The 9,887-nt window shown below is 39.0% G+C and overlaps 1 protein-coding gene and 1 non-coding gene across 5 annotated transcripts in view; both read right to left on the bottom strand.

The window, feature by feature from the left end:
* Window positions 1-1,302: 1,302 nt before the first annotated feature.
* Window positions 1,303-1,375, bottom strand: Trnat-agu (transfer RNA threonine (anticodon AGU)). Its single transcript has one exon. It is a non-coding gene; the product is annotated as a tRNA-Thr (tRNA).
* Window positions 1,376-3,004: 1,629 nt separating this feature from the next.
* Window positions 3,005-9,887, bottom strand: part of LOC138052917 (BTB and MATH domain-containing protein 42-like) — a 23,585-nt gene continuing 16,702 nt past the window's right edge. For 3 of the 4 annotated variants that reach the window (XM_068899518.1, XM_068899519.1, XM_068899520.1), the window contains exons 3-4: window positions 4,754-4,999; window positions 3,013-3,782 (exon numbers count right to left, since the gene is read on the bottom strand). In XM_068899518.1, the coding sequence (XP_068755619.1) occupies window positions 3,181-3,782; window positions 4,754-4,999 (848 nt within the window). In that variant the 3' untranslated portion in view covers window positions 3,013-3,180. Of the gene's footprint in view, window positions 3,783-4,753; window positions 5,000-6,435; window positions 6,527-9,887 lie in introns of those variants that run through there. The other variant, XM_068899521.1, reaches the window with a different exon arrangement.

Genomic DNA, 9,887 nt, shown 5'->3' with positions numbered 1-9,887 from the left:
CAACCAAGAGGTGTTTTTAGACTTTTCCGTAAATCATAGCAATGGCTTTGGATATAACTGTGTTATTGAAGCGAATAGTTCTTCCGAACGGGGAAACCGTTCCGAGAAGGAAGTTGGCCTCGCAGTTCAAAAATGGAAGGTCACCAATATCACTGTCAGCTTCGTCGTTTTCATTACCAAGTGACTGGTCTCCTGAATCTTCATCGCTGTTAGACGAATCGTACTTAAGGATGCCTCCCTCGTCATCTTCATCTTCCGCTTCGTCCCTCTCATTTGCCTTGCAGATGATTCAGCTGGCTCAAGGGAGACCGAATCCCCTGGTTGCACTTCAGAATCTCTGTGGTATAGAAAGGAAGGCAGCGTTCCGGCTTTTGCCATGGTAGTTTGTTGTCTGACAGCGCGCTGACGTACTGCTACGCCAAACATCTGGGCCCAATCCCTCGTGCTCTGTATAAATTGTGGTGTCATCGTCACAGGCATGGACGAGAGAAACATGGCGCGGTTGGGTGCAGGATACCATGACTTAAAATTTCTAAAGTAGTGCGCCGCCCAATGGGTTGTTCTTTAAGGCCCTCTTTGATTGCATTTCCAAAGCTTGTTGATGTTATTACGGTCAAAGTTCTCGACAAAGATCACTCCACAGGGGTCACAAATGGCACGTGTCAGCGTCACGGTGGTGGAAATTCCCGGTCATTTCCGTCGTTGCCGACGTTTACTTTAAAAATTTCGCCGTCAGAAATCCCGGATCTCTGGGCTTCAAAGTAACGATTTCCCATAATCCCGAATCCCGGCCTCCAAAAAGACCAAATCCCGAATTCCAAAAACCCTATTGGGGACCCTCCTTAATGAGCTCACTGTAAATGGTACCAATTGATAGAAGAGTGCGCAGATGCAATCGACGTCGTCCCTTACAGTTTAAGCATAGTTTATAGATGTAGGCTGGTTATGAAACTGGACAAGTTTCTTTGTTTTATATTTTTGTTCGCTTTTTTTGGCCTTGACCCTGCACAAAACCCGACAAAAACATGCTTTTTTCGGCAGGATAACCAATCAAAAGCTTCGACTAATTTATTCGAAATTAACTTGCGAACCAAAAACAAAAGATTGTGCAGGGTCACGGTCGGTTCAACATCATATATATATATATATATATATATATACATACACACACACACACACACACACACACACACACACAACACACACACACACACACACACACACACACACACATATATATATATATGTGAGAGAAGTTTACGGGAAACTCAACACTGGATAACTTCTGGGGAAAACTGTAATTGCCCTGAGCGGGATTTGAACCCACGTCCCCCTGATCACTAGTCGGGTGTGATGACCACTACACTATCAGGACAACCATGCTGGCAACATGGCTGATTTATCACTTAATGTGTGGCATTTACGTGGGACTCCCTAATGGGCCAGTTTTTCTATGTGATAACGCTGGATCAACATGTGATTCACAGGCGGACAAGGGTAATTAATGTAAATGGTCAGTTAAGTAGATCCCTTGAGCCAACAGCGCATCACCCCCAGGAGGATCGCAAATGAATTCACAGTCCAAGTTGAGGAGAAATTGAGAGAAGTTTACGGGAAACTCAACACTGGACAACTGGACAGCATGGTTGTCCTGATAGTGTAGTGGTCATCACACCCGACTAGTGATCAGGGGGACGTGGGTTCAAATCTTCTCTCAATTTCTCCTCAACTTGGACTGTGAATCCATTTGCGATCCTCCTGGGGGTGATGCGCTGTTGGCTCAAGGGATCTACTTAACTGACTATATATATATATATAGATATATATATAGATATATATATATATATATATATATAACTGCATATATATATATATATATATATATATATATATATATATATATATATAACTAACTGCAGACAGTACTGTTTCGGCCTTCTGGGCCTCATCAGTGCAGTGCTGAGTTTTAGGATGGAGGTTAAGCTTATAAAGCCACCCGAAATGTCCCACGCATGTGGTACATCTAAGCCATGCCGGAGTGCTAAAACTAGCGAGCTAGTGGGCATGCGCAATTGCTAGCGGCAATGACTCATCCTAGTAGAGTGCTCAATTTGGAATTTGGACATGAAAACAAAAGCTTTGTAATGCCAAAGAGCTACATCTTATATTGTACTGCGGGTATGAAATCAAATGAAACCAAGTTGCATCTCAATTATAAGCGCAATTTACTATTGCGTCAAGAAGCCTCAAATATTAAGGACTTCAATGGGATTTGAACCCGCGACCTCTCGATGAGGTCCTGAAATTTTCAAGCTTCTCGACGCAATAGTAAATTGCGCTTGTAACTGCGAAGCAAAATGGTTTAATTTGAGTTACGTGTTTGTTTGCTCAAATTGACACGATCAATTTCGCAGTTTTTCTTCTTTAACATGATTCACAATTCTCTCCTGGTGAAAGAAAGGATTGAATGAGAAGTAATTTTAAAAAAAAGTGGAGCGTTTTCCTGTCAGAGCACTCTAAAACACGAACCCCAAAGGCAAAGTCTTTTTGGAAAAAACCTTCCAGTGGATAAATCACAACTGCACTGGTCTCAAGGACTGTCATCTCTGCGCGTTTCTTTGCTAAGGCCTCATTGGCAAAACATCTGATCTATTGGTACATCAACTCCTTCTTATTGCCAGATCTTACATACACACTTCAATATTAAAGAATTCTTTACCAACGCTGACAGTGCTTATACAGCTAATTGTGGCTTAAATGAAAGCTGAAAAACAAGCAGCCCTAGAAAGAGATTCAGTTAAGGTCAATAACGCGAAATGGTCGGGTCTGAAAATAGCTCCTTCACATTTAGAGTAACCACACCTTTTCGTAACTTACTGCATGCGGTGAGTTAAGGAACTTTACTTCAGTGTTAAACACTGTTCTGCTCTTTTAAGTAGAGTATCGGATTCACGTTGTAGCGTTTAGCAACTCGTATATTAAGTATGCAATGTAAGTATTGGACTGTATGTATTCTAAGTAGAGTTTTGTTTTTAGTGTAAGTAGAAAGTAATGTGAGTAATTAAAGAGAAATAACAAAGACAAATAAAAACACGCACCCTAAATCAGTCATGTTTACTAGGCTTATTAAACATACAAAGAACAATTACAGAGCAATAGAAGGCCTTGGGTTAGCGTATTTCATGGTCTAATTATTTTCTTAAAATCCAGAATTATTGCAATCAGTTTCTCGTCAAAGTGAAGGCTCCCGCCATACTTAAAACCACCGCCACCCCAGGGGTATTTTGTGAAAGAAACCAACTGCCTAATCATTTGCCGACACACTAAACAAGTACTCATGCGGTTTAAGGCATCTGCGTTAGCTATTCGATCGGTGAAATGTTGTGGACAAGGAAATATACTACTGTCCTTCTCCAAAAAAGCCCACAAACAGCACTCCATCAAACCGATAAACTGAGGGTAAATTCCCTTCACAAAAGTTTCTAGTCGTTGATTTCTATTAACGAGTACACGTTCTAATATTTCCCTTTCCAAATATTGGTAATCATCCTGCCCTCGGATGTCTGTTAGCTCCATGTTTTGGATCAGGCTGTAACATTGTGCTCGGACGCCCTCAAGCCTTCCATCTTCTCTTATAGTAGCTGTACAAGTTGCCAAATAGAGGATGTTTATTACATTTTTTTCAGATTTTGGTTCATCCCGCAGCACTTTCACGCATGTATCCTCTATTCCCTTGACTTGGTACTCGTCAGCTAACTTTAAAAGATGTTCCACTTGGCTCACTAGAACAGGCAAGAAAAATTATAACAAGTGTGAACCCGTCAGACAGTCACTCTATAATTTTCAATTTGCTTCCCCTCTCACGGAAGCCTCTCTTACATCTCAACAACATCCTGTCTTTTTTTTTTGTGAATAAATGCATTGAAATAATGTGAAAGCTGAAAAAGGTTGGGATAAGTAGCCTACACACCTTTTCTCCTTACGAGATTCCAAAGGGTGCATGCTTTAATCGTTTGGAGCGTAATAAACTTCTGTCTCCGCTTTCCATGCTTATCCAGGAAGACAACATTAGAATATTTGCCCGGCACCTAAAAACTTTTCAAAATCGCCAGTAGCAGTTTACAGGGCAGCCCAGAATGCATTGAAGGGTATTTAATTTTCCTTTCAGTTGAAATCATTTCACTAGTTTCTTTTGAAATCACGACAAGTGCACGCATTTAAGCAAGCCAATAGATCTAACCCAATTCAAGTCTCTCGGGGTTATTCTTTGTGTGTTGCATTTGCATGATAATGTAGCATTCATATTTAAATGTATGGAAATACTTCGAACAAAACTTTTTATTCTTAAGGGATTTGAATTGGGTACAACAATGAGTTAGCCGAATCGGTCTATAGTGAAGCGAAGCGAAGCAAATCTAGACCATTTCCGAGTTCATGTCTGCCTCCTCTTAAAAGCGAGTCTAAGTGCGAAGTGTTTCTTATGAAAATTAGTTTTTATTCATATGTAAAGTAGAACTAATTACCATCACAAAAACTTTTATAGCATTTATAGCATTTATAGACTCGCTTTGAAGAGGAGGCAGACATGAACTTGAAAATGGTCTAATAGACGGTGCTCAGTGCGAGTAAACAAGTGTGACTGAGTGAAGTGCTTTTGCTTCTGATTGGTGTAGAATGAAGCATGACACTTTCTCATGAAGCCAATCGTAAGTTATAAAAATTCCAAAATGAAAGCGATTATTTTTATACTAACAAGTGATGGCATCCATTTCTTTCAAGTAGAGTAGTTTTAAAAAGTCCAAAATCTCATCAGCGTATTTCTCTGGCAATGGGATCTCCTTTGCCGTTGCTTCTTTGAATATAGCAGAATTTAGCATTGCTTTAAACACAGGGGAATGGAGACTCAACAGTTGCCGATGGACATGGAACTTCTCCTTCTCCACAACAAGAATTACGTCACTTCCTTCCCATGGTTCAGAAAAAGGATGCTTGCCAAACACTGAAACCAACAGAAAAACAAGTAACATTTGGGAGTTTAAGCAGGGACAACGGCAACGTCAACGAAAACGTCACTCCTAGACATAAATGAGCGCATATAGAGTCTCTTAGATGCCTTAGTAACAAGGTAATCTATATGATGATTCCATTTGAGGTCTCCGCTGATAACTACACCCAAGAGTTTATACGACTAAACGCGTGCTCCGGGCCTTCTTAAGGCTATGTTTAAAGGACTTTGTGTTTTCAAGTTCCTTTCAATCACTGGCGAGACTGTTCCAGATGAGTGGGCCTCTATATCTTAAACTATTTATACCTTCTTAAGATTTGCATCGCACGATGTTAAGTTGAAACCTTTTGTGTATGCTGTCTTTTTTAAAAGATTGCTGATCTCAGTTTGGATGCTACCATAATATACTTGATGCAGCCTAGTCCCCAGGCGTTCCCTCTTGTCCCCTTGTCCGCGCGAAGTCTGGGAAGGAGTGGGCGAGTCTCTCTCATTGACGTCACCGTGGACAGTTGGGTTTGACCGAACCGAGGACGCCTGGGGACTAGGCTGTACTTGTTGCATAAGTGCGTATAATTAACAATTATTCTACGTGGGCGCGCTGGATATGAAGTGATAGATAACCAACGAGGTTATAATCATTTCCCATCCAGCAAGCCCGAGAAGAATTGTTGTTTTATTTAAAAGTCCAGGATAAACAACTCTTCCATGTATTGTCGACTAAAGCATTGGTTTCTGCTTCGGTCAATTCCAGTCCAAAAGGACTTTTGTCGGCCATTTTTTCTCAGAGCTGCAAAAATGTTTTCAGCTCGCTTTTTTTGCTGACGCGTCCCTTGACCATATTAGGCACAGCAGGCATATGAACAGATAGCCTGTGTCGGGCGAGCCAATGAAAATGCTTAAAATCTGATATCCGTAGTTTCGTTTTTAATATAACCTTCTTTTTTGCCCAAACTAGGCTTTGCTCGTTATTTAACTCTGAGGGTAGATTATATATATGTTATCAAAAAGGGCTACGGAACAATTTCCCCAGACAGAGATACAATAAGCTAGTTCTTCTCTGACCTTCCTGGGAAGATAGTTCATTCTTTTTATGGCTCCAACCTTTCTGGATAATTTTTTGCATATACTAGATATATCTGTGCAGACCATGGAAGTTTCTGATCCACTATTACACCAAGACAAGTAGAGATAGAAACAAACTCGATGAACTCCTTTCCACATTCTCCTGGGTGAACTGTCAATTTGTTTTTCATGATTAGGTTTAAAGTGTTTACAACTTCCTTTGTACTCGAACCTAGACAATGGACAATTTAAAGTCATCTGCAAACATCGGACAGTTTACCAGTATCCAATGATTTTGGGAAGTCATTTACTTGGACAGAATATAGACTTAGCCCTAGTTCTGATCCCTGTGGGACTCCATACTTAACCTGTGCTAATTGAGATGCTTTTCCATTGATTTCTGTGTACTTCGTTCTTCCAGATAGATAATCCATTATCCACTGATGTAAGCTCCCTGCAATTCTAACAGCCTGTAATTTATATGAGAGCGCTTCGTGTGAGACAGTATCAAAGGCTTTCTGGAAGTCTATGAACACGACACCTACAATTTTCCCCTCATCCATTACTCTCTTCCATCATCCTGTGAGTGACAACAGTAGCCCAGTAGTAACGTTCCGTTGAACGTCCCTTTCTGAATCCCCACTGCCTATCGCTTATCAATATCAGTATTATGTTCCTCAAGATGGTCATCTATTGACGCTACATGCTTGGCTTTCTAATTATTTTCCAGGTATACACAACATTGACAAAGGTCTGTAGTTTAAGACAAATCCGATTGACTTCCTTTCTTAAATGCAGTGAGTACTCTTCCTTTCTTCCATGGGCCACGGGGTATTTATATGCATACTCTTTTATTTATTTATTTATTTATTTATAACGGCTTTATTTGCAAAGGTATACATCACAAAAGAGTACTGCCAGGGGAGAACTGAATCCTCATATACGGCAGCCCTCAAAACAGATTAGAATAAAACAATAAATATATGGAGAAAATGAAGAATATTTACAAAGAATGCAAAAAAAATTACTGCCTCACATTATATAAATAATTTTTAAGACCTTTCTTAAATTTACTTGCAGAATTACAATGAACTAAATGTTTTGGCAGGGTATTCCACGTATTAATATACCTAATCCAAAAGGAGAATTTATATAGATGTTAGTTCGAGCATATGGAGTCCAAATTTTGTAATCATGAGCAGACCTGGTACGACCTTTAGAAAACACTAAGTAATCATGAAAATGAACTTTAGAAAAAAACCATTAATAAACTTAAATAATTGCACTATACTAAGAATGTCACGACGAGAGAGAAGACTTGCAAAATTAAATTCAATCCTTCAGAGAATGTGTCTGATGCTGCAGCCAGGTCTTTTGATGTATTATTATCATGGCCTGATGACTTTTAACCAGAAGCTAAAATATAGTTCAAACGAACAGGTAGCACTGAGAAGCAAAGCTCCAAGAACAGCTATGAAAGTTTGTTAGCAATACTTTGGATCAGGACATATCATCTGATACAGTGTATGTCAGCAGTTGAGAAGGGGTTTGTTTCTTTTCTAACCATCCCAAAAATTTCTAACATATGCAACATGATTGACACAACGAGATTCAAGTTGATTAGTAGATTCAGTTTAATACTGTGAATTAACAACTGTGAAAGTCTAAAACTGTGGCTTTTTCTCTCTTCTAAAAAAGGAGTTAATGGTATTAGAGTCACCCACTGTCATTGCCTGAGTACTGCAGCTTCATTTTGTTCCACACGTTGTGGTTCATCCAATGAGTGCACAAAAATCAAGTATTGGGTTATAGAACATAAAACCTGGACCAAAGTAACATCATAAAATTGTTACTCACATTAGATCACAAAAATGCAAACACACTGATCAGAAATCAAATACATGTATCTGGAATGAGCAGCTATGATGGATTTGAGGTTGCTTCTCATTGGTTGAGAAAGTGGTGTGAACTCTGGTAGGATTGCAGTAAAGCAAAACCAAATCAAACAGTCATATTACTTTTGTTTTATCATAGAACATAAATTGATATCAAATTATGCTTTAGGGAAACATTAGTGAGACCTAAAACTAATGGCTACCCCTACTGACCTGCCTTATCAAATAAAGTATTTATGTATGTACCAAACCTACAAGTGGGCTGAAGTGGAGATAGTGATATTATTGTTGAATTAAGGCGATTGAATGAAATGCAACGTTATTCTGTAGATTTTGTTTGACCTACAATCAAGGGTTTTGTGATGCAGATTGTTACCAGAGGGATAGTGATCGGAGAAAGTTTAATGTGATATAAATCACAGGTTACCTTTTTGAAACACCTTTTTGAAATTTGTTCGAAATATGATGCATTACCACATCAAAAGAAATTAAAAAAAAAAACATTTAGAGATTGCCAAAGAGAATTGTCTGTAAACTTCAGTTCCCTCTCCTGTGACTCTTTTGTTTCATTTTTTCTTTTCTTTTTTTTCACTGAAGGTCACATTCATGTACAACCAGGCTATAAATTTTTGCCACTTTATGCAACAACTAATGTTGAATGGAGAGTACTGAGACAATATTTGGGATGAGAAATGGGAATTGTCATTCCCCCCGACCTGCTTGATAAGCAATAATCGTGTTTGCTCAATATACAAAATAATGTCTAATTTAATTTCCTGGCTAGGAGACACTGACAAAAAGTTGGTTGGCTGGGAATTTTCCTCACTATCTACAATCTTGGACAAAAAGGGTTGAGAATATTAAAAACAGGGGTTATTTTGCACACTACGTCCTCAATATCGCACATGATTAGCGATCCCCCTCGCCCCTACAACCAATGTTGATAAGCCCAGGTTTGACATGCTTTGTTTCGTCTAGCAACATTGATCGGGGGGAGGGGGGGGGGGGTGGCGGCAAAAAGAGAGCTTATTTTTCATACTCGTGATCTGAGTTTAGTCCAATAGCAGAGTTTTCTCAACAATTTTGTCCAAGATTGTAGCTGGGAGCTGGAAGTTTGTTCCTACTCATTCTAGGAGTGTGGAACACCCTTTTTTCCAGCATAATTAAAAAACTCAAGAAAGAAAAAAGTTTTATTACCATTTCCTTGTAAGTTTTTTCCCTATTAATTATTATACTTTTTGGAAATAATTTTCATTGGGTGCCCCAGAGTTTTAAGGATGGCACCTTTGTAATTTGACTATAAGAATCATGCATTTATGCATCTTGTAATAATAACTGCAAAATTTTTTTGGAGATTATTGGACCTGGTAGAAATTACAGCTTCCAATTCCTGCAACATACAATGTCTTGTACAACTTTTCACTAGGTTAATTATTGGTTGTTACTCTGTACCTTAAAAGGTATGTTCATGTATCATCACGAAAGCAATGGAATTTCACCTGCATACTAGATTAACTTCAAGAACAATTCATCGAGTTAAGATCTACAGCTGTATTATGTATTACAATGAGGCACATCTAGAACTACTAACAGTAGAGGTGATATACCGGTATTAACTGTCGCCATAAACACCTCACAGGGCATTCTCTTTTTGCACTAATCAATTTCGCTTGGCATTGATAAACCACTTCATTGGCTGTGATTCCCTGACTCTATCATTACAAGCCAAACATTTGAAGTCATTTAATTTCAAATACAAAGGAACCTCCATTAAGTGGCCACCCTCGATTTAAAAGTGGCCAGTAATCAAAGTCCCAAGATAATTGTGGAATAATATTGTAAATCAAACCTCTATTACACCCCTGTGGCCACCTTTTGGCCCTCCCGATGAGAGTTCTCCTATTGTTTTCACCTCGTCTATTAAA

The sequence above is a fragment of the Montipora capricornis genome, chromosome 6 (assembly GCF_036669925.1).
Source record: "Montipora capricornis isolate CH-2021 chromosome 6, ASM3666992v2, whole genome shotgun sequence".
Lineage (NCBI taxonomy): Eukaryota > Metazoa > Cnidaria > Anthozoa > Scleractinia > Acroporidae > Montipora > Montipora capricornis.
This window is presented reverse-complemented; position numbering and strand designations above follow the sequence as displayed.